This window comes from Trichoderma citrinoviride (assembly GCF_003025115.1).
Source record: "Trichoderma citrinoviride strain TUCIM 6016 unplaced genomic scaffold BBK36scaffold_1, whole genome shotgun sequence".
Taxonomy (NCBI): Eukaryota; Fungi; Ascomycota; class Sordariomycetes; order Hypocreales; family Hypocreaceae; genus Trichoderma; species Trichoderma citrinoviride.
In genome coordinates this window covers 132,762-158,794 of record NW_020194709.1, presented here as the reverse complement: position 1 = coordinate 158,794, position 26,033 = coordinate 132,762, and the positions used below count along the sequence as shown (strand labels likewise).

The 26,033-nt window shown below is 50.9% G+C and overlaps 9 protein-coding genes across 9 annotated transcripts; 6 read left to right on the top strand and 3 right to left on the bottom strand.

The window, feature by feature from the left end:
* Nucleotides 1-903: 903 nt before the first annotated feature.
* On the top strand, nucleotides 904-2,938 carry BBK36DRAFT_1136835 (glycoside hydrolase family 27 protein; the record flags this gene model as incomplete). Its single annotated transcript, XM_024893105.1, has 4 exons — nucleotides 904-1,744; nucleotides 1,803-1,987; nucleotides 2,047-2,060; nucleotides 2,113-2,938. The coding sequence occupies 4 exons, from the start codon at nucleotides 904-906 to the stop codon at nucleotides 2,936-2,938; spliced, it is 1,866 nt and encodes a 621-aa protein (XP_024753477.1).
* A 102-nt stretch (nucleotides 2,939-3,040) lies between these two features.
* On the bottom strand, nucleotides 3,041-4,529 carry BBK36DRAFT_1109397 (aspartic peptidase A1; the record flags this gene model as incomplete). The annotated part of the gene is made up of 3 exons (XM_024889471.1): nucleotides 3,041-3,118; nucleotides 3,172-4,035; nucleotides 4,113-4,529. 3 exons carry the CDS (start codon nucleotides 4,527-4,529, stop codon nucleotides 3,041-3,043), a joined length of 1,359 nt encoding a protein of 452 aa, XP_024753476.1.
* A 1,267-nt stretch (nucleotides 4,530-5,796) lies between these two features.
* Nucleotides 5,797-8,074, bottom strand: BBK36DRAFT_1173378 (hypothetical protein; the record flags this gene model as incomplete). Its single annotated transcript, XM_024895854.1, has 3 exons — nucleotides 7,656-8,074; nucleotides 7,048-7,500; nucleotides 5,797-6,993 (listed from the first exon to the last, which is right to left on the bottom strand). The coding sequence occupies exons 1-3, from the start codon at nucleotides 8,067-8,069 to the stop codon at nucleotides 5,797-5,799; spliced, it is 2,064 nt and encodes a 687-aa protein (XP_024753475.1). The 5' UTR covers nucleotides 8,070-8,074.
* A 423-nt stretch (nucleotides 8,075-8,497) lies between these two features.
* BBK36DRAFT_1107992 (MFS general substrate transporter) lies at nucleotides 8,498-10,160 on the top strand (the record flags this gene model as incomplete). Its single annotated transcript, XM_024889324.1, has 2 exons — nucleotides 8,498-8,608; nucleotides 8,688-10,160. 2 exons carry the CDS (start codon nucleotides 8,498-8,500, stop codon nucleotides 10,158-10,160), a joined length of 1,584 nt encoding a protein of 527 aa, XP_024753474.1.
* Nucleotides 10,161-10,977: 817 nt separating this feature from the next.
* BBK36DRAFT_1154974 (Glucooligosaccharide oxidase) lies at nucleotides 10,978-12,484 on the top strand (the record flags this gene model as incomplete). Its single annotated transcript, XM_024893782.1, has 2 exons — nucleotides 10,978-11,938; nucleotides 12,000-12,484. The coding sequence occupies 2 exons, from the start codon at nucleotides 10,978-10,980 to the stop codon at nucleotides 12,482-12,484; spliced, it is 1,446 nt and encodes a 481-aa protein (XP_024753473.1).
* Nucleotides 12,485-14,313: 1,829 nt separating this feature from the next.
* On the top strand, nucleotides 14,314-16,326 carry BBK36DRAFT_1154973 (MFS general substrate transporter; the record flags this gene model as incomplete). Its single annotated transcript, XM_024893781.1, has 7 exons — nucleotides 14,314-14,613; nucleotides 14,678-14,771; nucleotides 14,823-15,022; nucleotides 15,080-15,619; nucleotides 15,677-15,872; nucleotides 15,931-16,007; nucleotides 16,063-16,326. 7 exons carry the CDS (start codon nucleotides 14,314-14,316, stop codon nucleotides 16,324-16,326), a joined length of 1,671 nt encoding a protein of 556 aa, XP_024753472.1.
* Nucleotides 16,327-16,838: 512 nt separating this feature from the next.
* On the bottom strand, nucleotides 16,839-19,231 carry BBK36DRAFT_1164711 (kinase-like protein; the record flags this gene model as incomplete). Its single annotated transcript, XM_024894683.1, has 5 exons — nucleotides 16,839-16,892; nucleotides 16,999-17,784; nucleotides 17,837-18,460; nucleotides 18,575-18,587; nucleotides 19,167-19,231. 5 exons carry the CDS (start codon nucleotides 19,229-19,231, stop codon nucleotides 16,839-16,841), a joined length of 1,542 nt encoding a protein of 513 aa, XP_024753471.1.
* Nucleotides 19,232-20,037: 806 nt separating this feature from the next.
* On the top strand, nucleotides 20,038-23,931 carry BBK36DRAFT_1108273 (HET-domain-containing protein; the record flags this gene model as incomplete). Its single annotated transcript, XM_024889344.1, has 5 exons — nucleotides 20,038-20,658; nucleotides 20,712-21,695; nucleotides 21,971-22,322; nucleotides 22,389-23,157; nucleotides 23,232-23,931. 5 exons carry the CDS (start codon nucleotides 20,038-20,040, stop codon nucleotides 23,929-23,931), a joined length of 3,426 nt encoding a protein of 1,141 aa, XP_024753470.1.
* A 597-nt stretch (nucleotides 23,932-24,528) lies between these two features.
* Nucleotides 24,529-25,989, top strand: BBK36DRAFT_1164709 (alpha/beta-hydrolase; the record flags this gene model as incomplete). Its single annotated transcript, XM_024894682.1, has 6 exons — nucleotides 24,529-24,560; nucleotides 24,594-24,812; nucleotides 24,866-25,421; nucleotides 25,463-25,538; nucleotides 25,595-25,849; nucleotides 25,901-25,989. 6 exons carry the CDS (start codon nucleotides 24,529-24,531, stop codon nucleotides 25,987-25,989), a joined length of 1,227 nt encoding a protein of 408 aa, XP_024753469.1.
* Nucleotides 25,990-26,033: the final 44 nt, after the last annotated feature.

The window sequence follows — 26,033 nt, the reverse complement described above, 5'->3', positions numbered from 1 at the left end:
CAGCAGCTTGTCATCGCCGAGTAAGATGACTCAAGAACGCCATTCGACACCAGGAACAAGAGGTGAGAGAAGCCATCCGCTGCTGATATTCGCCATTCCGCTGCCACAACATACGACGTCGGACCACGAGGTTACTGCAGAAAGATGGAAGTTCATGGGTTATCCAGCGGGGCGGATCATGGGGTAATGAAATCGCGGGGAATGCATGGGGGAGATTACTGATGCTTGGATGGCTTCCTGAGGGGTAGACTGCACAATACTCCATTAGGAAGGTTGAGCGCGGGGAAGACGACAAAGGGAAAGGCGGCAAAGACCTTTACACGAGTTGACGGCATTAGCTCCAGGGCAGCCGTGTCTGTCCAGCCAGAGCATGGGACAAAAACTCGGGCGGAAATGGTCAATGGAGCTTCTTTCGGATGGACTCGATGACTGGAAACACTTGGGCAAAGGCACGAGCCCCATCCGGAAACCAATGAGTACCCCTGGTAGATGAAGATATATCCGTTGACACTAGGTAAGGTAGGGAAGAGTGTGTTTGCCGTGGACCGAGCCACTGTCAGCAACACCAGCAGGGAGCAAGTGGAGAGACAAATAACTACACGCGCTGGCCCGTGAAAAGCTGCGGCGGCGCAGAACTGTCCGGGTCTTGCAAGGTTTCGGGTCGACTCGAGCGAGACTATTTACTCTGCTCCGCCCAATAGTCTCTTGTAGTTTCTCCGTGCTTTGCCGTGGAATTCGCCAAGTTCCGAGAAGCCATACCACGGAGCGGCGGAGTAGCGGAGAAGGCAGCTTGTATAAAGCATTTGCCTCCTCGTTGCGAGACTCCAACTCTGACAAGACGCTTAGACGACAGGACAAGACAAGGCTTTACTCTCCACGGCACAGAGTCTTTTCACAATTACCATGGCATCGGCCATTGTCTTCTCCCTAGCAGCGGCGGCGCTGTTGCAGCCCGCCATTGGCACCGACACCGGCACGGTTCACTGTGCCGATGCCTCGTACGCGCCTGGCTCCGTTTATTTCACAGACGGGTGCTATACGGACATTCAGAACTGCATCACCAAGCTGTCGGCCGATCCGTCGCTGGTTGATTGCAGCGGCGACAACATCAGCATGCAGCAGCAGGCCAACACGGGAGCCGTTGGATCAGCCCAGAACAGCGACGTCAGCGTCTCCTTCAAGAGCATGGTCGACCTTTGCCTGCTGAGCGGCTCAACCAGCGGAACCTGGGGCTGGAGTGACAACCAATGGTACTGGCTCTGGACCAGCGGCAGCTGCTATACCAGCGAGGCCGGAAACGGCGCCATCAAGACGCGGCCTGCCCCATACTGTCTGCAGGATCGCGACTCTACCCTGCCCGACTGCTATCCTCAGCCCAAGCCCGGCGGCGGCCCGCTGAAGGTGCTCAAGATGGCCAAGACGACCAATGGCTTCACAAAGTCGGCGCGAGGCTGGAACACGTACGGAGCCCAGGCCCTGACCAACGGCTCCACGCTGATCCCCTCCTTCGCTGGCCAGTCCGGCCTATACTACACCCAGAAGTTTGTCGAGACGCAGTGCGGAGTCTTGGCAAACTCCAAGTTCAAGGCCGCCGGTTTCGACATGTGCAGTCTAGACTCTGGCTGGCAGTCGTTTGACACGGTTGATGACCATGGCCGAATCATCTACAACTCGACGCGATTCAACATGCCCCAGCTTGGCTCCTGGCTGCACAAGAAGGACCTCCAGCTCGGCCTGTATATCAGTGAGTTTGGCAATATCTTTTCCGTTTCTTCTTTTTTTTTCCCCTCTGACTTTTGCAGCACCGGGTGTTCCGTGCCAGGCTGCCAACAAGACGATTCTGGGAACCAATATCAAGGTTGCAGACACGTTCAACGGCAACTTTGACCAGATTCTGTGCCAGTTTGACTACAGCAAGGATGGTGTTCAGCAGTGGCACGATTCCGTCGTGGCTCTGTGGGCCTCGTGGGGCGTTGACATGATCAAGGTGAGACAAGATGCTATTATGCCTTTATGAATGATCTTGAGCTGACAAGAATCGAGTAGCTCGACTATATTACGTGAGTCCAAAGTGATTTTTATTCAGGAGTTTCTACTGACAGATATCAAAAGCCCTGGATCTCCCCAGAACGGCGCCATGCTGGGCTGCCGGAACTCGGACGCCGTTGTGGCCTACCAAAAGGCCATTGCTAAAACAGGGCATGATATCCGCCTGAACATCTCGTGGAAGCTCTGTCGTAACGAGACCTGGTTGCCCGTCTGGAGCGGCCTGGCCGAGTCTATGCGTACCGACCAGGACATTAACAACTACGGGCACGAGACGTTCTTGGCCTGGTCGGTTGCTCAGCGCGCCATTGACAATTACCGGCAATACATTGGCCTCCAGCTGCAGCGCAACGTGCCCCTGACCATCTACCCTGACATGGACAACCTGTTTGCCGCCAACGCCGAGAAACTGACGGGCGTCAACGACACCATGCGAACCACTGTGATGAACCACTGGCTTGGTGCTGGCGCCAACCTCATTCTGGGCAATGACCTGACCCAGACTGATGCGCTCGGATATAAGCTGCTGACGAGCCCTCAGTCCATCGCTGCCGCCAACTTCTTTGCCAAGTACCCCATGCAGCCCCGCAACCCTCGCACGGGCAACAACCTGGCGCAGCAGCTGCAGTCTTGGATCGCCGGCCCCAGCGACAATGGAAAGGAGGCGTACGTTCTGATTGCCAACTACGGACCGGACCAGGGCTCCGGCGGTTTCAACACGCAGCTGTACGGACGACAGGCTGTGACTGTCTCTCTAGCTACTCTCGGTCTGAGCTGCACCGAGTGGAAGTTTACCGATGTGTGGTCGGGCAACTCTACCCGCGTCAAGAACTACTACACAGCCTACTTGACGGAGGGAGAATCTCAGCTGCTTCACTTGACCAAGGCCTAAAAGGAAGGGGTTGTAGATCGAATTGACTTTATTTAGCAGTAATCTAACAAATTATTCCATGTTCGCTGAACTTCATTATAGTTTAAGACGAGTGCGAGTGAGTCACTGGGTGGGCTGCAGGTTCTGCTTTGCCTGGATCTTGGGGACTGCGCCAAATCGCTGGTTGCCCTGATCAAAGATCTGATGACTATTAGCACGTGTATTATTGTTTCATGATTTAGAATGTAACTCACCGCATAGACCGACTTCAAAAACACATCGCCCAAAATGTCAAAGGGGTTGCTTCCCCTCGACTGAACACCGCCGTACCAGTTGCTCTCATCTGCGGGTGCGAAAGCCAGATCCTCGGGCTGGATCACAAACTGGGTGTTTCCAACCGAGACCTTGAGCTCTGGCAGACTCGACGCATCAGTGTCCATGGGGAAGACGTAGCCCTGCTGTTGCTCGTCGTACTTGGCGCCAGGGATCGCCTTGTACAGGGCGTCACAGACCTCGTCCGAGACGAGAGCGAGGGTAGTTCCGGTGTCGGCAATGGCGGTGTTTCCGTCTTGAGAAATGTCCTTGCCGTTGATGGTGGTCTTGGTGGAGGGGAACATCCAGAAGCCCTGCGAGTTGTCGACATCAGTCCAGGCGATCTCTTGGCCGGAGGCGGAGACGAGGTCCTGGTCGATGTAGCCAAAGGTGTAGAAAGACTCGGCATTTTCGTCGCGCTCGCTGTAGAAGGCGGCGGTGAAGAGCTGGGCGTCGCTAGGGATGTCATCCTGCTGGATCATGTTGGCGACGGGTGTGTTGGCGGGCGTCGGGCGGCCGTCTGTCATGACGGTGTTGATCTGCGGCCAGGCGAGGCCCAGGAGGCCGTCGCCGGTGCCCTGGGCGAACTGGGCCGCGAGCTTGGAGGCGAGCTCGATGGTCTGGTTCTTGATGGAGAGGCCGCCGAGGGTGACGGTGTCGGAGCCGCAGGTGCCCGAAGCGGAGCTGCCGTCGCCGTAGGAGATTTGCCATGTCTGGCCCTCGAGGGTCTTGAACGTGGATGACTTCTTGGGGTCAAAGACAGAGTGGTTTTCCTGGGTTTGCTTGCTGAGTTCTGTGGAGAAGACCTATCGAGGCGTTAGTTATCGTGTTCTGGTGTGTGTGTGTGTGTGTGTTTTTGATGACTGCAGGGCTACAATCATACCCACAGATCGGATGAGCCAGTGTCAAAGTCGAGCATGAGCTTCTGTCCAGGAGTTCCGATGGTCACTTCGCAGAGGTATTCAGAGTCATTCTGCTGGTCCTCGGCGCCGACCTCTCCGGTCTGGCTCCCGCTCGCATCGACGGATCCATCCTCCCTGGTCTTCTTAGCGAGCACCTTGGTCCTCTGGACGCGGCCGCCAACGGGCTTGTGGAAGTCCGGGTGGGCGAGGCCGCGCTGGTGGATGCGCGTCTGGTGGAAGTACGGGCCGGGCTTGGTGGGCTCGAAGCCGAAGCGGTTGAGCAGGTAGACGTAGGACTTGGGGCCGTGGCGCTTGTAGTTCTTGTTGCGGACGGCGGTGATTTTCTGGAGGCCGCGGTCGAGCCGAAACTTTGCCTGGGCCTGGAGGATGGCTTCCATGATGAGCGGGGCTTTTATGGTATGTTCTGTCTTGACTAAAGTTGAGTTGAGTTTAGTTGATGTTGGAGTTGGTTGATGAGCTTGGCTTCTAAGACGGGAATAATGGGAGGAGTTGAGGGCGATTTATATACACGGCAGTTAAGGTAGGCCTTGTCTTGATTCAACCGTCGTTTCAAAGAGTTCAGCGCATATCAATCAGATCGTCACATTTACAGGTTATCATCTATTGATAGTGGTTCTCAACGCGCGTGTCGTTGCAACCCTGGACTGTTCCTTGACAGCTGACGCGCGGTCGCACAGCAGCTGAGTGATGGCACGTTTTGCCTCTTCCGTCAGTGTGACGCTACACAGGCAATGCACAGCAGCTGGTCGTCGCAGTAGAACCTGGCACAACCCCTGAAAGGCGTTGCAGATGCTATGCACAGAGGAGCCTATTAAAAGGCGCAGCAGAAGCAGGACAAGCAGGACAGCTGCTGCAGCATCTCGTGATTGGGGAGGCTCGCGATTCCAGATTCGAGGGCTGCATAAAGTGCGTGCGGAGACGATGTGTGCCGAGTGCCGAGTTTGGCTGTGTGCGGATTTGGAGGCGTCTCGTAGGGCCGGGCCGTCGATTGGACTTTATCCGGCCTATGGACTGGACGGAGTTGAGTGACGGAGGCAAGTTTCTTGTTGATGCAGTGTGATGGGATGGAAATAGAAACTGATGATGTTGTCTGGGGTTTCAGTTCAGGTACAGCCTTGATGCTGGCATTGCATTTACATCACGCCGTGACGGAGCATGACGCTATTCCCAGCGTGTCCATCGCCAGCGTGTCCCCATTCGTGCTCGCATCAACGGCTTGCCGTCATCGTCGTTTCAGCAGGCAGACAAGAAATCAAGTCCGAAAGTGGAGTTGGAAAAGAGGCACTGCCCTCATATGGGACTGGCCGCCGGCACTAAGACGCGGGATTCAAGCATACAAAGAGAATTATGCAGTAGCTCGCGGGTAATCGGATGACGAGTCGCGGGATATCGTCGCTTTGGACGATGGGTGATGGCGTCTCAGTAGTGGAGTGCAGATACAACGTCGATATCAAGCGTGATGATGTCTGATGAACAGATGGATTACATATCACAGCCTGCTGGAGATGTCCAACTAGTATACACGATGAGCTGCCTGTCTCTGTACAGCCAACTGGAACTCCGAGAACAATCGGGATTCGTCACTCGACTGGAAGAGAGCTTACGCACAAGTACGATAGACGACGAACTGCCGGCAGACATCGTTTAGAAACCCGCCTGCTCGGCCACCATCTGCTCCCACTGCAGCCACTGATTCGGATCCGACTCAAACGACAGCAGGTTCGGAAAATACTGAGCCTCTGCAAAGCCCCCGTCTAGATAGTCCGCATACGAGAACTTGTCATACCCACAGAAATGCCGCGACACAGGCCTTGCCTCTGTCCTGTCGCTTCTCGCCTTCGCTTCTGACTCTTTCTTGACTCGCTGCCATTCTCGAATTTCGTTGATATACTCCGGAGCCACCGGCTCTGGGAGGCCCTCCTCCTTTGAAGCAGCGACGTACGAGTTCCAGACCTCGAGGGTCCATTTCCCCAGCGCGACATAGACAGATCCGGTGAACTCTTCCAGCACCTGAGGGCATTGTTCAAAGACGACCCCGATCAAATGCCATGCCTTATCAATGTCGGGCCCAGTCCTGCGTGCGCGCACCTCGATCAGCAGGTACAGCATCGTGTTCCAGAGATAGCTGGTGCCGATCTGCCACGTGTACTTGTCCAGGCCCAGGTGCCCTCTTTGTATCAGATTTGCATACTCCAGGAGCTTCATGGCGTTGAAGAACGAGACGTCGTGGTCTTTTCTAGAGGCCTTTGCCGACAGGTGTGCAAACTGCCGCATGTTGTGTGCGAACAGCCTCATCTTGCAGACAGCCGCCCGGGCCATGATGGAGATGAAGGTATCCAGTGGATTCGACGGGTCGCAGTACCGTAGGTACTTTTTTTCTACATGGTCCTCGACCGCGTCTATGATTCTGTCTTTCCCCTCGAGCGAAATGTCCGGATCGTAGAGCATCTCCCAGCGCGCGTCGCCGGGATACACTTTTGCAAACTTGCACAGCGTATCCATGATTTCGCACTTGAGCAGACATAGAGTAATTGCCGTGATCCCATTGCGCTCCTTTGGCAAAGAGGTCATGTCGGGATAGAGCTCGTCGTCATCGACATTGAGTGGCGCTTTCACGTCGCCGCTGGATATCTCGGGAGAAGGCTTCGTGCCCATGACATCGGCCGTTCGACAGTCGACGTGGGCGAGATGCCACCAGAGACGCCGCCGCATTTCTGTTTCAAAGGGGGACAGGCCGAGGAATGTGCCGTCGCGGTGGAGGCCCATTTTGCGGGCGAGGCGGATGGCGACGCCGGAGAGGATATAGAGGGTATCGCAGCGATATACCTTCCTGACACAGATCTAGGTGTTGTTAGTATGATGAAGAACAGGTCTGGGGAAGAAGATGTGATGTACCGTAAAAATGGAAAAGGCTTGAAGAGTCATGATATTTGACGTTGAGAGGAATCTGGCATTGATCAAGGCTTGTCGCGTGGCGATTCGGTAGTGTTTGACAATGACTGACAACGGCGCCCCGAACAGGTTCTTGGCTTCTTCTTCTTTCAGCGAGCTGATGGTGGCGAGATAAAACGCAAAGACAAGCGATTGCAGGCTCTTTGGCATCTCGAGAGGCCGCTGCAGTGCGTTTGTCATGGCGACCCAGAACGTGGGGAGATGCAAGATCTTCATCATCGGATCAACGCGATCTTTGTAGATGTCCCTGATCTTCGAGAGCAGTGGCATTGAAGGATGAAGCTTGACAAGGGCATCGGGCTTGTCGCCCTCTGGCTCAAAGAAGAGGCCCGATTCATCGAGCTGGCTGTCTGGTTCGAGTGGAATGGCTTCCCCGACATCGTTGAAGTTGGTTGACTCTGGATGTTGAAACTAGGCGATGCGTTAGCAGAACACCTGGGACGATGGAAGGATATAACACGTACATCATCCGTCAGGTTGGTCCAGATGGCACTAAGAGTATCGAATGAGAATCTGGTCTTCATCACAGAGGTTCTGATAAAAAGAAAGACATACCTATCAAAGTATCTCGACGCTCCCTCCTTCATGATAAACTTGGGCTTTGCCTCCTCGGACGCACGACTCGTCTGCTTCCTCATCGGCATAGGCTCCCCCCTCTCAGGGGTAACACTACTCCCGCTCTCCATCTCCGATCCAGACTCTTCGCCATCCTCAAAGGGTTCGATTTTGGCCCCATACGCCTTCAGCATCTCCTCGTACCGCTTCACCCGCGCATGCAGCGTCTCCTTTGGCGGCTTCGTCCGCTTCCTCTTGCCGCGCACCGGCGCGACGAAGCTGCACGGCCGCTCCGCCTTTACGCAGTTCTGGCAAGGGGCGCGGCGGTCGCATTTGACTTTTCGCTGGCGACAGCTGAGACAGGAGAAGTTCTTGAGGTCGGCCTCAGGCCGCTTCGGGGTGTCGGCCATCTCTATCTGCGGTATCTCCGTCTAATTCCTTTAGCTTCTCTCGTCTCGGTGTTGAACGAGAAGTTCATAAACAGGCGCCGAAGAAAAAAAAAGAAAAGAACTAGAAGGAGCCAGAAAGAAAGGAGTTCGTTGGGCCTTGTTTTACGTTGTTAATAAGAGACATGTCTGTGTCTGGCGTCTCGGGGTTCGGAGGCGAAATTTTGCATTTTCAGCCCCGAGAGGCGGATCGGTTTTAGCGTCAAATGGTATAAGAGACTACATCTCTGAGTCGTTGATGGGAACATTAAATATTCCCCTAAAAGTTTTACAACTTGCAGATACCAATTGAGCATTCTGAGACCATCTGCTGCAAATAAAGCAAACTACAATCACTGCCGGTCGTCATGGCGAACTCGGTATCAGAAGGAGACGAAAAGCCTCCTACGGCCATGACAGAGTCCAGCGCAACCAAGACGGAAGCGCCTCACCAATATCCGTCCAATCAGAAGCGAATCATCATCATGCTGGCTCTCTACTTGGCAATCTTTTTGGTCACACTGGTAAGCCAACAACTTGAACTTGGACTAACAAGCCTCAGCTTACACCACAGAGCCAGCATGCTGACCATACCTTATACAGGACCAAAACATTCTCGCAACCGCCATCCCTCGCATCACGGACGAGTTCAACTCTCTCGACGACGTCGGCTGGTATGGCACCGCCTACCTCCTCACCATGTGCAGCTTCCAGCTCATGATGGGAAAGGTCTACAAGTACTACCCGGCAAAGCCCATCTTCCTCTCCGGCATCTTCCTCTTCGAAGTCGGCTCGGCGATTTGCGGTGCGGCTCCGAGCTCAGATGCCTTCATCGTCGGTCGTGCGATTGCAGGATTGGGATCGTCGGGCATGTTCTCCGGGCTCATGGTCATCATGTTCAATATCATTCCGCTGCAGCAGAGGCCTCTGTATCAGGGCTTCTTCGGAGCCGTCTTTGCGGTCGCTTCTGTCATTGGACCTATCATTGGAGGGACGTTTACCGATAAAGTGACGTGGCGATGGTGCTTCTACATCAACCTGCCGATAGGAGGCGTCTCCATGATCGTCACCTTTTTCATCCTGCACCTGCCCAACCAGAAGCTTGACAAAGCAGCAGACGGATGGCTGGCCAAGATCCAGCAGCTCGATCCCATCGGCAACCTCGTCTTCTTCCCGGGCATCGTGTGCTTGGTTCTGGCTCTCCAGTGGGGAGGCACCGAGTATGCCTGGGACAACGCCCGCATCATCGTTCTCCTGGTCCTCTGCGGAGTCTTTGTTCTCCTCTTTATCGGCATCCAAGCGTGGAAGGGAGAGGAGGCTACCCTTCCCCCTCGCATCATGAAGCAGCGCAGCATTGCGGCCACGGTCTGGTTCGGCTTCTTCAACGGAGGTAGTATGATGGCTGTCTTGTATTACCTTCCCATCTGGTTTCAGGCGATCAAGAACGTCAGCGCTATCGATTCCGGCATCTCGCTGCTCCCTATGATCCTTGCCACGGTTTTCGGCTCATTGTCGTCTGGCGTCATCATCTCCAGGCTTGGCTACTACACTCCTTTCTTCTATCTCAGCTCCATCTTTGCATCTGTTGGCGCAGGACTCTTGTCTACACTCACGCCTGAGACGGGACATTCGAAGTGGATCGCGTATCAGTTCCTCTTTGGGCTGGGCCTTGGGTTCGGGTCCCAGCAGGCGTTGAACGTTGTCCAGACCGTTCTCGACAGGTCGGACATTGCAACTGGATCTGCGCTCGTCATGTTCACTCGATTCCTTGGATCAGCCATCTTCCTGCCGGTCGCACAAACCATCTTCCTTAGCACTTTGGTCAAGAAAGTCTCAAACATTCCTGGTATCGATCCTGACGAAGTCATAAGTGCTGGCGCGACCGATCTGAAGAACCTTGTTTCTGGAGATGACCTCAAGACGCTGCTGTTGGACTATAACGATTCCCTAATGCCAGTCTTCTATCTGGTTGCAGCGATATCTTCTGCGACAATGCTGGGCAGTGTGTTTGTCGAGTGGAAGAGTCTCAAGAAGCGTGCAAACAAGGACGCCGGTATCACCAGCGAGGCGGCATAATAAATCGGCTCTTTGGAAGGGATGGACTCTCAATCGTGCTTGGAGCGCACTGAAATATGATTCGCATGCCAAGAAAGGTGTCGCAGCATGGATGAGATGAGGCGAATGAGAAGAAATGTATCATAGAATGAGATCGAGATGAGATGAGATTGGGACAGAGATGAGATTGAGCCGAGGTTACGAATGGCGGACCTGGTCAAAAACATTGATCCAGTTCTTGATTGCATTAATAGATAGAATACACAATTCGGTAATGTCATTTAGATCAATATACCACTCCACTTTATTAGCCACACATCCACAGCTTCTACCAAGGTTCACTTGCTTCTCAACCAAGGCTTACCTTATTTCTCTTCAGCCAAGGTTCATTCCAGCTCAACCTCGGGATTGGCGTTTCCGGTCTTGTATCCGGTAGAGTTTCCGGCCAAAACTCGTCCTTCTCCTTAGCTTCACTCGCCACAGCTGATTTAAACAACGCGCTGGTCATCTCACAGTTTGACCTTCTCCCCGAGATAGCCTCGCACTTATTTCTCACTCTCGAAACCTCTTCTCGTAATTTTTTCATGAGTGTCCTATAATTTGTCAAGTTGCTGACGAGATGAAGTCACCATCATTGGCTGGGTAGGGACGACGTTGACTATTCTATATTCGCGAAGTCTGGTTGAGATACTACTGCTGACTATGAGGCTGGCTGGAGCTACTATATAAACACCATCTCCTCTGCTTGTTGTGTCTCATTGTCATTATCCGCATCTCATCAGTTCTAGCCTACAAATAAGAGTTTTTGCTTATTATTCACGTCTGCATCATTATCGAGATGTCATTTCAACCAACCAAGCTTCCGAGCACAACAGTCCCTCCCGCATCTCTCAGCCGAGATGACTTCGCAAGAGAAATACCGGAGCTTTTGCCGCTATACGACAAGTTCCCGCACATCATCTACACAAAGTCCGATCCTGTCTACGAGACGATCAGTCCTGCGTTCAACTTGGCCGTCACTACTCGGCCACTCGTCGTCATTCGTCCCCTCGAAGAAAGCCATGTCCAAGCCACCGTCACAATAGCGCGGGCTGCCGGCATACCACTGGGCATCCGCTCAGGAGGCTCCGAAATGTATGCGCGGAATTACAAGGGCGTTGACAATGGCATCATAATCGACATGCGCAGCATCTGCTATCTAAGGGTCCCTGACGACGAGGCGAGTGCGACCATTGGCGGCGGCATCATCGGGGGTGACTTGGCGGTCGCTCTCGCGAAACAGGGCCTTTTCACGCCAATTGGGTGGCATCCCAGACTTGGCTACGTGGGATGGTCTCTTGCGGGAGGTTACGGTCTCTACTCTTCCTCGTACGGCCTTGGTGTCGATCAGATTCTCGGCGCTCGTCTTGTCCTTGCTAATGGATCCATGGTGGATGTCGATAAGAATAATCACCCCGATCTGTTCTGGGCATTGAGGGGAGCCGGAAATGGCATCTGGGGTGTCGTGACGCAACTCACCATCAAAGTCTATCCAGCACCGCATCTTCTAATAGGCTCATTAGAGATTCGCAAGGAAAACTGGCCCGCCGTCTTGAACCGGTGGACCAACGATATCGAGCCAAATTTGCCCCAGGAGTTGGCAGGCGAACTGTATTTTAGGAATCCAAAGTTGGACGACCCGGAGATGATCATCTTCTTTGCCTGGTGCGCAAAGGAAGGCGATGATCTGACGAAGGGATGGGAGTACTTCAATATGTTGAAGTCATTGCCTGGAGCAACTGTGCAGCGGATTGCAGAGTGTGAGTTTCCCGTGCACACATTCGCTCTAGACATATATCATACTGACAAGTAACCGCCAAGCCGATTTCGCTGCCTATATCATGTCAGAGTTGACCGTCCAGCCAGCATCTTTCCAGACCCGCGGAGTCATCGCCAAAGGTTTGACCAACAAGATAGCCGATGTCCTCATCAGCAAATGGACAGGTTCAGACATGTACATGGGCATTCCCTGCCACTTCATACATGGAATGGCCACCAAGCCAGATCCGAGCGCTTGTTTCCCACTACGTTACCGTCACAGAATATTCCCAATCGCCGGCCGTCACCAGAAGCTGCGGGGGACAGAGGAAGGCGATGCAATCGCGGCGGACATGTGTGCGCGTGTGGTGGAGGAGCTCAAGGCTACGGGCGATGTCTATGTGGGAGCTGCCTATGAGAACTTGATTCCTCCGATCGATACCGACTTGGAGGCTACTTTTGGCAGGGAGACGTTGGAGAAGCTGAGGGCTTTGAAGGAGAAGTACGATCCTGATAATTTCTTTTCCAGAGGATATCCCGTTTTGTAGCCTGCATACCATTACTGTCCGAATTAGATGTGAACGGCACTCTTCATTTTCCTCGCCAGTGCTCTTAGTCGCCACTAATGGATAGACATGTCTTTTCTACCATGTCTCAATAGTATACAGCGGCCTCTGAGGGACAATTCATCGCCGGGCACTATCATGCGGACGCTATGAAGAAACCGAAGAAAACGCCTTGGCTGGCGATCGCGCGTTTATATTGTTCAGGAAATAGTTTTCGCTTATGGAAGCAAATATAGGCTAAATGCGAAGGCTGTCTGCTGCTCATGAGATTGCAACCAAAGTGAGGCGTGGCAGACCTCCGGACGAACCGCAAGAAATGCCGAATGGAACAATGAGACAAGTCACTTGGAGTCTACTATCATTGTTATAGTAGGGCTTGAATGAGAGAGCCAAGTCAATCGCTTTTGCGCTTCCCTCTGGTCGACCTAGAGTGAGTTCTTTGGTTTAGAACTTCAATGTGCATGTCGTGACTAAAGATATGGAAGTTGGTTCTGATCATACTTGACTGCTAACTTCACCCACGATTGCACGCAGTGAGCATCCTTACATTTTTTATCACTCAAAGTAAAAAAGGCCTCTAGGACTCTGCAACGCCATGTGAGGTTTGATGTTGGTCTTTCCTGTTGACTTATTCTGAAAAATTGGCTTTATCGCAGGGTAGGAAGGGAACCAGATCTCGGCCGGGTCATTCTCTGACAGCTTGCAACCAACCGCTCCCACAACGTTACCTCTCCACCACCTCCAAATATCGTTTTCTGAGCGGCACTTACTTGCCTTCAGAAGTCGTCATACGATAGATAGCCATGTAGAGTTTGATTCCATCAAGTTGACCATCCATATCTGCCAATGTCAAAAAAAAAAAGCTCGCGGATGAGCCAAATGGCGCAGTCAGTCGCCAGTCGCTCAGCTTGAGCAACAAAGGAGATAATATATGGAATAACGGACTGATCACCATGTAGAGAAATGCAGAGCGTCGGGTTGTCTCAAGAATATCATCTCGGCTGCTCGCCAAACCAGAGCATAGCATTTCTAATACAACACCATAAGCCTATCAACACCGCGGCAATCCTAAGGTGTGTGGATGGCGTCATATCACGACATATGAACCCAGTTTCTCGCAAAGGCAAGCCGAGAGTATTGGAGGTTGCCCAAACGGGAACGCGTTCAATACTTCTGCAGCCAACTGATCTTCTGATCTTATTTTCTCTCGCTATTTCCTGGCAAGTTTAATATGTTGCTGCGAAAATAAATCCTGGGTACGTGGAATTAAATCCGAACGTCGACTGCATATCGAGGGTCCCCCGCAACCCTGTCGATGGTCAACCATCCCGGAAGGACAGTATGTATATAATGTGTGACTTGAAATCGGCCGTCCTGTAAAGACAATACTACTACTAAGGACAAGTTTCACAAGCGAGATACCGTAACCGTCCCCAATGCTGTGATGCCGCCCCCACGTTTGCTTCTCCCGCACGGCGGATTCGGGTTCATGATCATCCCCAATCTATGGCGCAATGCGCCTTCGGATTCAGCAAACTGCGGGGAGACGCAGACGACCGCAGCTTGAAAGGCGTTGACCAGAGATAAGGTGCCATCGGCCTTGTCGCCTCAGCACGCAATCATAGTCTATAATTGAGGACATCAAGGATGCTCGCTTGACATATAAACGCGATGATCCGGTATTCGAAATAACTCTTTTGTGGTGTACATCACCAAAAGGGAATTCATCTCGTCTTTTGCAGCTGCTAGGAGAGGGCAGCTTGAGAAGCCCTGCCTCGCATTGTTCTCACGTTGCTTGACTGCCTTCAACAATGGCTGCAGACAGCAAAGCGACCAACATCTCCATCACTACGGAGGAGTTGGCGGGCAGCATCCATGACTCTGCGTCCAGCGACAGACAGCACCTGAGGGAGCACACGGGATCCGAAGAAGGCGGATACAACGAGGAGAAGAACCCATTCCGGGACTCGGCCGTTGCCCAGCATTGGACTGAAGTCTACGAGAAGTCACAATACGAGTGTCGGCATGTGTTTGATCCAACATTAACATGGACCGAGGAAGAGGAGAAGCGTCTTGTTAGAAAACTGGATTGGCGGGTGTGTCTGTGGGCTGTAAGTCATACCCTTACCCATGACTCTCGTCACGTATACTGATAGGCATCTCCATGATCCGTAGTGCGTCATGTTCTTTGGCCTTCAAGTCGATCGAGGGAACCTTGCACAGGCAGTGTCGGATAACATGCTGGATGATTTGGGCCTCACAACAAATGGTAAGTACCTGATACAGGTCTGACATGGAGTAATTACTGACATGGTGAAAGACTATAACTACGGAAACAGCGTTTTCAGAATATCCTTTCTGGTTGCCGAACTTCCCTCGCAGCTCGTCTCGAAGATGGTCGGCCCCGACCGATGGATTCCCGTACAGATGGTCCTATGGTCGGTTGTTGCCGTCTCACAGTGTGCATTGACTGGCCGCACAAGCTTTCTCTGTACACGCAGTCTTCTAGGTCTCCTGGAGGTTGGTCAAACTCTCTTTCTCAGAATGGCCTCTGTACTTGAGCTGACATATCTCTAGGGAGGGTTCATTCCTGATATTGTTCTCTGGCTGTCTTACTTTTACACCTCTCGGGAGCTGCCAGTCCGACTGGCCTACTTTTGGACTTCCCTCTCGGTTACTGGCATTGTCACCTCGCTTCTCGCCTTTGCCCTCCTTCACCTGCGTGGTGTTCACGGCTGGGCAGGATGGCGGTGGTTGTTCCTCGTTGAAGGCTTGATCACTCTCGTTGTCGGCCTCGCTTCATTCTTCCTGATGCCCGCCTCTGCTGTCCAAACGAAGACCTGGTTCCGCCCTAAGGGATGGTTCACAGACCGCGAAGTAGCCATCGTTGTCAACAGAGTCTTGAGAGACGACCCATCGAAGGGTGACATGCACAACCGACAAGCTATTACTCCAAAGCGATTGTGGGAGACGTTAAAGGACTTCGATCTCTGGCCTCTCTATATACTTGGACTGGTTATATACATACCCTCCAGTCCGCCAGCGACCTATCTTACACTCACCTTGAGGAAGATTGGCTTCGATCCTTTCACCACTAACTTGTTGACTATCCCATCCGTAAGTTCACCCGAAGCATGCATACACGTTGCCAATGATCGCTAACAAACTGCCTAGAACGTCTTCCACATCATCAATCTCATTCTCATCACTCGACTTTCAGAATGGCTGAACGAGCGAACCCTGGTGTCCATGCTACAGATGATTTGGACACTTCCTTGTGTGATTGCCCTCCGCTGGTGGCCTGGTGTCATGGTCGATCAATGGGGCACCTTTGCTCTCGTCACGGTCCTGACCTCTTATCCATATTGCCGTATGTTTAAAGCATCCATCTGTCGCTCTTATCATGCCGCCTGCTCACAGCTCTATAGATGCCATTTTGGTTGGCTGGACATCCAAAAATTCCAACAATGTCGGCACTCGCTCAGTGTCTGCTGCGGTCTATAACGTAAGTGGTCTACTATTCTGCTTATAGCGTAACTCATTTGCTTACCCTTTGTCAGATGTGCGTCCAAGTTGGCAGCGTAATCTCGGCGTACATATACGTGGACGATGACGCTCCGCTCTATCACCGGGGCAACTTTAACCTCTTCATCATCAACGTGCTTTCGATCGTCCTCTTCATTCTTACAAAGATCTACTATATGTGGAGGAACAAGCAGCGTGACAAGGTCTGGAATGCATTGACTGAGGATGAGAAGAAGGAATACACTGCGAATTCTAAGGTGCAAGGCAGCGCGCGATTGGACTTTAGGTTCGCTCATTAATATGGGTACTTAAATGCTTATTTGATAGTGCAAGTACATGTATATAGAATCAAACCGTTGAAATTGTCTTTCTGAAAACTATTTAACCAACGCAACTTCAGATTTCGCCCAAAGACAAACCGCCTTGCCATGTGGTGCCTTGCTAGGCTGTCGAACTGCCTGCGGCATATACTGAATTACTACAGTGTTCACGATTGCGAGCTGTGCCGTCAGGCTCCATGCTAGGCATAGAGCGGTATTTGTCATTCAGCACTCCATGGGCGAGATTCTGTCTCAGAAGAGTGAGAGCTCGAGCAATTCAACGCCTCACAGATAGCTCCTAGAGGCACAAGATTGTGTCAGTGAATCCCCCCATTGCTTTGCTTGGATAACGGAGGTACGATAATACCTAGCTAGTGAACACAGCTCGCGAATCTGCTCGCCGAGAGACCGTTCCGGACTGCCCTTGTAGCAATAGTCATCGTCCCTTTGGCATTTTATGGCAATTTGATGTAGCGTACCGCGCACTTCACTCATCGCGTACCGCTTGCCCGGCGAGGGGACCAGCATATGGGTTTCAATGAGTGCTAGAAAATCATGCATCGCATTCGAGCAATGTTCGTTCCGGTGCAGCATCTTTATCCACTACTGGAATTCAGCCAAGTTATCAACACGTAAGGGAACTGAGCTTACCCGTCTGACCGATTTTTTGACTTTGGGGAACCTTGGCAACCAAGCATAATAGTAGAAGAACCCACCATCTGGATCCCTGCTATTGCCGTCCTCTTTTTCCCTCATCGTCCGAAAGCTATCCAACAATTCCCCAGTCGGAGCGCGGAATTCTTTCTCACGGATGGCAGCGTAGCCGATCAGGTACCAAGTAATAAATTCCAAGTATACGCAGCCGAGAGTCCAGACATCGTAGCTCTGATCAACGCGTGCCTTTGATGCTGGAATAACTTCCGGGGGACGATACGTTGGCGAAAAGTTCACCTGATCTGCGACGGTGTGATGAACGGTATTCGTGGAGTGAAAACGCATCAAGGTAAAATCCGCAACGACCAAATGACACTGACCTGAATCGGGTTCGCCGAAATAAAGTATGTTCTCAGGCTTGATGTCTCCATGTCGGCCTAGCATTCCCGCTCCAGTTTGATCCGCGAGCCGCTCGCTATTGCCGTGAACTTCACTTAACCCATCCGAGATATCCAAACACTGTTTGATGAGCCATCTTGAATGGTAACCTGTCTTGGGGTTGCTCGAACATGTCTTCCAAAACTCCGCGAGGTTTCCTTGTGCCCATGGAAAGACCAGATAGTGTTTTCTGCCTCTGTTATACGATAGTAGTAGTCTGATAAGATTCTTGTGCCCATTGTTTGCATTGCTGAATCGTATCAGAGCATCTCTTTCTTGCTCAAAATCCTTTTCTGAAAGTCTGAATTTCTTCAGGGCGAAACGATTGGTTTCAAAGCCGAGAGTCTGTATAGCATAGGAGGTTAGTTAAAATACTTTGAAGCCATTGGGGCCTTACCGAATCTGTTCCCCGTAGTTGATGGCGGGAGTGTATCTTGATTTGGGCGATTACCCCGTGCGCTCCGCTCGTTTTCCACTCCAGTTTATCTAAAAAGGGCATGCGGATTTTCTTGTCCCATTCGACATGGTCTCCTCTCGTGAAGTCAAATACAGGAGCTAATACCATATACTGCTTTTCGCAGAAGGTATCCGTCTCGTGTGGGCTCCAGTTCCGGAATATCTCGGCCTGATAGTTAAGTAGTAACGGCAGCTTGTCATCCCGTATGCCATGCTCGATGAATCGGGTGATATACTCGGCCCTCTCTATCATGATGAGTATTGCGAGTATCTTGAGACTCGATTCGCACCCCGTTTCCGTCCCCATTATCTTCGAGCTTATTATTCGTGACGTCTCACTGTCGCAATTCAGTACTTCCCCTAACAAATTTGATATAGGCTCGGTGGATAAGATGGAGACCAGGTCGTCGATCGGCAGGAACTGCTCGTGTATATCCCCATTTTTCGGTAGCAGCTTTGAACGAATCTGATTGCTCAGGATCACCTTCCATGGCCCATTTTTATCGTCCTGCGTTTCGGACAGCGCAGTTGCCAGTATTCGTGACTCTTTAGGGAGCGCCTGGTCCTATTTGTTGTACAAGAAACCAATCAGTGTGGGATTGCCGAAATCGCACGTGGAGTGGTGTTACCTCGAGGGTGGACTTTGACGAGTTTTTGGACTTTGTGGACATTGTGTTACAATCAGCGCTAAGCTACTTTGCAGCACAGACAAGCAGCATATCAGCTTCAAAGTCGAGAATAACTTCCACCAGTCCTACAATATGGCAAACTCTTGCAATGGAAAGCAGATGAGTCCTCCTATTTGAACCGTAGAGAATTCCTATTTGAACCGTAGTGGTCTGTGCCTGTACTGAAAGTCATATGCCTACACCTGCAATCCCAGGCCTGCACACCCATTCACAGTGTGAACTTATGGCACACCCCATAGCTTACACGACAACACCACGACTTCGTCAATTTTAGTCGTTTTTCTCCCTCGCTATTGATTATCACAACTTTCACCATCAACATCGTGATAGATCACTCTCAGCTAGGAGACGGCCGTCTTGACACTGTCTATTGTGATGTCTTGCGCCCTCTACTTGGTGATATCTGGTTAAGGGTACTGACCGCCAGTGTGCTACACTGTATTTTGCTGTGGGTGTATGGATAATTGGACTTTGGGGGTTGGCCTAGCTGGTGGCATAGACCACTACGGTTCAAATAGAGATTTGCTACGGTTCAAATAGGAGGACTCAAGCAGATATTCCACAGACAGCTAAGAGGTTCACGGGTAGATATATTTGTTATCTCGGTGACTACGCGGAGAAGGCATCCGGACGCCTACTTCTCTCATTCTTACAATGGTGTAGGAAGACAGTATCAACCACCCGCTCATCACCTTCAGGCGAGACGAAGCTATACTTGACTGAGCTCATATTCAGCCGCCAACCTCCCAGAGACTTCTTTCGACTGGGAGAAAACAAAACAAGGCTATGCACGGATTTTCGGGCGTGGGCATCCATCGCCAAGATCTTAATCCCCTCGTTGTGAACATTGTTGCCTTCGCAGCCTTGAATGAAGAGGCTGCAAAAGATGCAGATTCTCGGTGATGAGGAGTCGACCCGAGTTGAGCTAGTGGGCAAAGAGAGCCTCGTCTTTCAGCTGAACATGGATCTCTTCGGCGGTGTCGATTTCTTCCTTATCACGCGCGCCTCGGTGCCTTGCCCGTGACCGGATGCGATTCGTCAAGGCCGTCAGGCAGACACTGGACGGTGTGGTCGCCACAAATGCGCGCATCATCTAAGAAATAGGAATGGTTGTATTTGATTGCCTGGCATCCGTCCCGTAATTGGGCCTCAGATGGCTGGCAACGCTACAGCTTATTCGTCAAGAAATTCTGATGTCTGACTATTAGATGCAAAGCTACGTGGCATTGCATGTGATGTCTGTGGTGATGGAAGGAAGCCTCATCCCCGATACGTAACATTCCGGGGATGAGGCTCCCTTCCTCACAGATGTTTCATTTCCATCCTGGCTCTACACCAGTTGGCTTACCATATAAATTTCATCATTAACTCAATTTCCGAGCTGAATAGGTGATATACTACCTCAATTGCAGCCGAATTTAACATTCTCGTTATTTCTTGGGACTAGAGCAGTATGGACACCAACGCGGTTCTCCGCTTCGAAGACATCTTTCATCATTGCGTCAACAACCCAGATGGAGGGGAATCCAACCCCCCAGGGTGCAGCTTTTTCCTCCCGCAGAACAAGGCCGAATCCCTGGTTGTGAAGGGGAGAGTCACCGCGACGTTGATGGAGAGACTCAACATGCCTTCAGACAATGCCGAGAAGCTGGCAGATTATGTTGTTGGATCTGCAAAGAAAGTGTTTCTCACGCTTGTATACATGAACGCCCTCAACTTAATCGGAGAACTCCAGATCGCCGGCTTCAAGGACGAACATCTTCCAGTGCGCTATATCAAAAACTCCACAGGCGCCCCCATGGGATATAAAGTGTGCAGCCAGTACCCTCCGAGTACTTCGAGTCTTCCGTTGAAGGGCTTTACGAACTGGGGACTTCGCAAAATTGAAGACTTCTGCCACAAACAATGGATTTTCCTGTGTCCCGTCTTTGAAGAAGACAAATTCGTCTATCAATTCTGTAAGGAGCAGCGGCTTCCTTTTATGCCCGCGGAGAACCCTGGCGAGGGCGCAGGGCGTTTTGGTATCGTTCAGAGGCTTAAACTCCATCCTGCACATTATCAAAGGAGATCAAACGTATGTGCCTTCAGTGCCTGCGCGTCTCGAGATATTGAGCTAACGCAGTCTAGTCAGAGAATGACGATCCTATCGAGGTTGCTGTGAAGTGCCTGCGTCAGGTCGACCAGCCAGCGGAAATCCAGAAATTCTACGAGAAGGAGATGGAAACTTTGCAAAATATGATCACCCTGAACAACAGACATCTGATCAAGGCCATCGCGACATATAAGAAGGGAGTACAAATGTACTTTATTTTCCCATGGGCTGACGGAGGCAGTCTTGAGGACCTGTTTCAAAGGGACAAGAGGGAGCTTGATGAGGCGCTGGTGAATTGGGTTTGGACCCAGGTTGTTGGGCTGTCGCATGGTATCAGCCAACTCAACGGCAAGAAGTTTCGCCATGGAGACATCAAACCGTCCAACATTCTCTGTTTCGGCACCGGTTCTGGGACATCTAATGAATCGAGACTTGTGGTTGCTGACGTTGGTCTTGCAAAGTTTCACGCAGAATACACTCGGAACCGAGATAAAAGTACAACGACCAAGCACGGCAGTATGACATACGAGCCCCCGGATGTGTTTCCCAAGAGAGGGAAGGCGATCCTCTCCACGCAGTGTTACGATACATGGTCCCTGGGCTGCGTCTTTCTTGAGCTTGCCATATGGCTTCTATATGGCTATGACGAACTCAAATCCTTCTACGAGAAACTCCGGACAGACCCTAACAACTGCAGGTTCTGGAAGGACGACTACTTACTAGGCCAACGGAAACACCCTGCAGTTAAGAAATGGATCAAACAGTTGAAAGGCGATCTTCGAGAGGCTTCGGCGTTCCGTGCCTTGGTCTTGACAATCGAGAAAAAGCTGCTGGTATCGAGAAAGAAGCGAATGACCTACACGCAATTGCATGATAAGCTTCTACAGATCCAAGAAAAGGTTTCAGGCAATTCAAAATTTCTCTATAGCTCTGACATTGTGAAGCTGGCCTCAATAAGGAGAGCATCAGCGACCGGCGAACCAGCCGACCAAGGAATGATCAAGAATTTCTCGGTCCAAGTAAGCTAACCTTTCTGCCTGGTCACCTGAGTGAAACTCTGTGTACTATGAACTGACCCGAATAACCTAGTATGTGAGCAAGAAGGGAGCTGAACACCGATCATTTTTCCAACGATTGCTAACAAAGTCTCGCTCGGGACTTGGAGAATGTTTGTAACGTCCCAAACTTCATAAGTCTCGAGCTTCTAACACTGTGTAGCCTGTGAGTTCTACCATGAGAATTGAAGCTTTGCAATATCAGTTACCGAGAATGCTGGTCGACTAACAGATATCAGCGCCCCAGTAAACTTCATGATAGATGGCGAATTGCTTCAGAGAACGATTGGGAAAGAAGTCTCATATGCAGACTGGGCTGGCCATCGCTGAGGCCCTCAAAACGTACCTCTCAAACCTGTCAATCTTATCGCATATATGACTTTGAGGCATCACGTTCAAACTTGCTGTCTATCACAAACCACGTGAGATGTGGCTCTAACGATTGTTCTTTGTATCATTTCATACGCGTCTGTCTTGCAAAAGTCAAGTCCAGCCCGGAGAAGCCCGTGATATACGTCCTCGACGAAACCTCTCACGTCATACGCAACGCCTCGGATGATCGCGCCATCATCTCCATCTACTCAGATCCAGGTTGGCAACCCCAATCCTCGGTGTTCCATAACTGAGCTAATATGGATCTGATATGGATCTTCTTAGCTTCTGGATTTGTTCCATCATACGCACGAGTTGGGTTGCCAATTCTTCCTGATGCTGGTAGCGACCAGCAATTTAAGCTCCTGAATGAATGGGTAAAGCGATGTGACACATCCCATAATTGCCTGTCTCATCAGAATGGCATAACTGAAAGTTCTAAGATGCCTACAAGGGTGATCGAGGTTGGGAAACGTCGTCTGCGCCTTGTCGAAACGAGCAATGGCGCCAGCGGAAAGTACATCGCTCTGAGCCATTGTTGGGGAAGCCTCACAAAGGAGGAGAAGTTATGCACGTACCAGAGCAACATTGAAGCCCTAAAGAAAGATATCCCATACAAGTTGCTTCCTAAATCTTTTCAAGACGCGGTCAGAGTCACACGTGCTCTAGGCGTCCCATATCTTTGGATAGACTCCCTTTGCATCATTCAAGAAAATGAGGAAGACTGGAAGTCAGAAGCTTCCAAAATGGAACAAGTCTTTAGCTCTGCGTACTGCACTATTGCCGCGAGCTCCGCCACTTCTTCTCTTGATGGCTTTCTCGGAGAACGAATGCCGAGGGCTTGCGTTACCATTCAGACTTCTCAAGGTCCGCTATACCTTGCGGAAGCGATTGATGATTTCCACGGAGATGTCGAGCAAAGCGTTCTCAGTACACGGGGATGGGTTTTACAAGAGCGAGCACTTTCTCGCCGCACCATTTACTTTACGTCAACCCAAGTCTACTGGGAATGTGGTGAGGGTATCGTCTGTGAGACTCTTGCCACGCTTTCAAAGTAAGGATACGGAAACAGACCCATTCCATCATATATAGTTCCTGCCCTGATTGGTTGCTAATCTTCTGTGGCAGCCCGCATTCACAATTCATCGGCGACTCTCATTTTCCCGCGTCTGGTCTTAAGTACTATAAAGATGAACGCATACGACTTATTCAACACTTATATGAAGTCTATAGCAAGCTTCAGCTTACGAAAGCCAGTGACCGTCCTAAAGCCATACTAGGACTGCAAAACCGACTTGCTTCCACTTTTGGTCAACGGGCTGACTACGGTGTACATTGGAACTACTCAAGCAGAACACTGCTCTGGCAAGCTGAATTTTCCGGCAGCTTGTCTCGCATAACGTATCGGAAAGGAGATTCCGTCCCTTCCTGGTCTTGGATGGCATATACCGGCGCGATTACGTTTATGAAAATTCCTTTTAAGGAAGTCGATTGGATGGAAAACCCTCAGAATCCTTTCAGTAACGGAGATCACAACGGCGTGTGGGATGGCCTGCTATGCGCGCGAGCAAATCGACTGCTCATCGACAAGAATGAGCTTATGGAAAGGGCAGTCCTCGACTCAAACGATATCATCTCTAGCCTGAAGAGTTGGAAGTGCATTGTGGTTGGAAAAAGCAAGATGAAGATGGAAAATGATGATTTCATCTATTACGTCTTGTTGACACTCCCGTTATCAGGCACAACTCGAACTCACGGAAGAGTTGGCGTGGCTTCGCTTTTGACTGCTCACATCTCTGCGGAGACTGAAGATGTCTTCCTTGCATAGCATCCGAATATTTGGTATTGCATTAGGTTGGGTGGACTTGCTATTTTATATGTGCAGATTCGAGCTTTGTTTACGAATAATTCTGGTTAACCTTGCTTAACAACTTATTGGTCTCATCAGAATTAAAATGACTGCTAACTATCTGCAAGACTGATTAGCAAGCTTGATTGTCTATTCTCAGATAATGTTATTAAGCTCGTAGTCATCCCGAATGCTCGATGTCGATAATATGTTCACCGCATATGGAATCTTGACGGTATGGGCAACTTTTCCCGAACCTAACCAAATGCTGTAGCGGGTCTATTACTCAAGTCGGAGATCTCACAAGGCTCCGTCAGGCTTTGTAAATAAAAAACAGAGATGAGGCTCATTTCGTCGGATACTTTTTTCGTTACTAGAGAATATGATTGGTAATGCCGAAACGCGGTCAAGCGCATCGCGTCCTTGAGTTGTACGACCTACAGAGAAGATTCATCCGAAATTGAATGGCAGAGAACCCTTTTTGAGGAAGCAGCAGAATGTTATAAAGCTTTCCTCTTGCCAAGTGTTCAACCTCGGAATCATGAGCATTGAGTGTAACAAACCTTTTCCATCACGATGCGTCTCACTATTCTTTCTTCGCTTGTTGTGTCTGTTACCGGAGCCTCGGTGCTTTCAAACAGCCACTCTCAAGAAACCTACAAGTTGAAACCCTTTACGCTTAACCTCGACAGTCGCGTGCCTCGGATGCTCAACTTGATCAAGAATACGCAATTTCCTGATGCTCCTGAATACCCCGACTTGTCGCCAGATGCTGGAATCCCACTCAGCACTCTGAAGTCGCTGCGTACAGAATGGCTCACAAAGTTTAACTGGCAGGAAGAGCAAGCTGCCATTAACAAGTGAGCCACCTCATATAGTTTCATAATTCTGAGTATGGCTAATATTGGATCAGATATCCTCAGTTCTCTGCAGAGATTGAAGGTCTTACAGTCCACTTTGTATACCAAAAGTCAAGCGCACCAAATGCTATTCCGCTGATTCTGTTCCATGGCTGGCCGGGATCATTCTTGGAGTTTCTCCCCCTAGTCAAGAACCTTACGAGTGAGGCAAAAACACCAGCTGGGAAACCAGTCTCATTTGATGTGATCATACCCAACCTTCCGGGATATGGACCATCGTCGGCGCCTCCAGCCAATTGGACCACCGCAGACACGGCCAGAATCACCAACACTCTCATGACGGACGTCCTTGGCTACAAGACATACGCTGCTCATGGGACGGACTGGGGCTGCGTCGTTGCATATCACCTGTACAGCTCATACAACACCACTGTCCGTGCATCTCAGCTGGTGTTCTTGCCGTTTTACCCATATACGCCCGATCAGCTCTCCGATGCCGGCATTTCACTGAATGAGCTCGAGCAATTTGAAGAGGGAAGTTTCATGGAATGGTACACGAATGGCCAAGGTTACTTTGAAGAACAGACGACCAAGGAAAGTATACCCCGAGTCTGGCTCAAGAGAGAACAAATGTCTGACAATTGCTTTAGCCCAACACCATTGGCCTGGCCTTATACGACAATCCAGTTGGTCAACTCGCATGGATCGGCGAGAAGTTTCTCAACTGTGAGCCCCCTAAGAATACCTGTGATCTTCGTCTTCTAAAGTTATCAAAATTCTAGGGTCTGATCCTCGAGCCGGTACTGGTCCTTCGATCTTGACGCACAATGAGATCTTGACGGCCGTCTCACTGTACTACCTCACTGAGTCGTTCAACTCGGCGGGCTTCATCTACTATCAGAATCCGGATGGCTTTGCTACGGAATACACTAAGGCTCAGACCGATGCGCCATTGCTATTCAGCTCATTCAAGTATAACGTGGCATTCTGGCCGCCTGCGTTGGTGGAGAAGACCGGCAACCTGGTTGTCTACAATAGTGAGTGTTAGCCCTGTGAGTGACGACTCATTCAGCCCTAACTCTCTATAGATCACGATTTTGGTGGACACTTTCCCTCGCTGGATAATCCTCCAGCAATGCTTGCCGACCTTCGAGAGATTGCCGATCATTGGGAGTAGTGAGAGGTATGAAGGCATTGTTTGAGAGGATGCGCACTCTCATG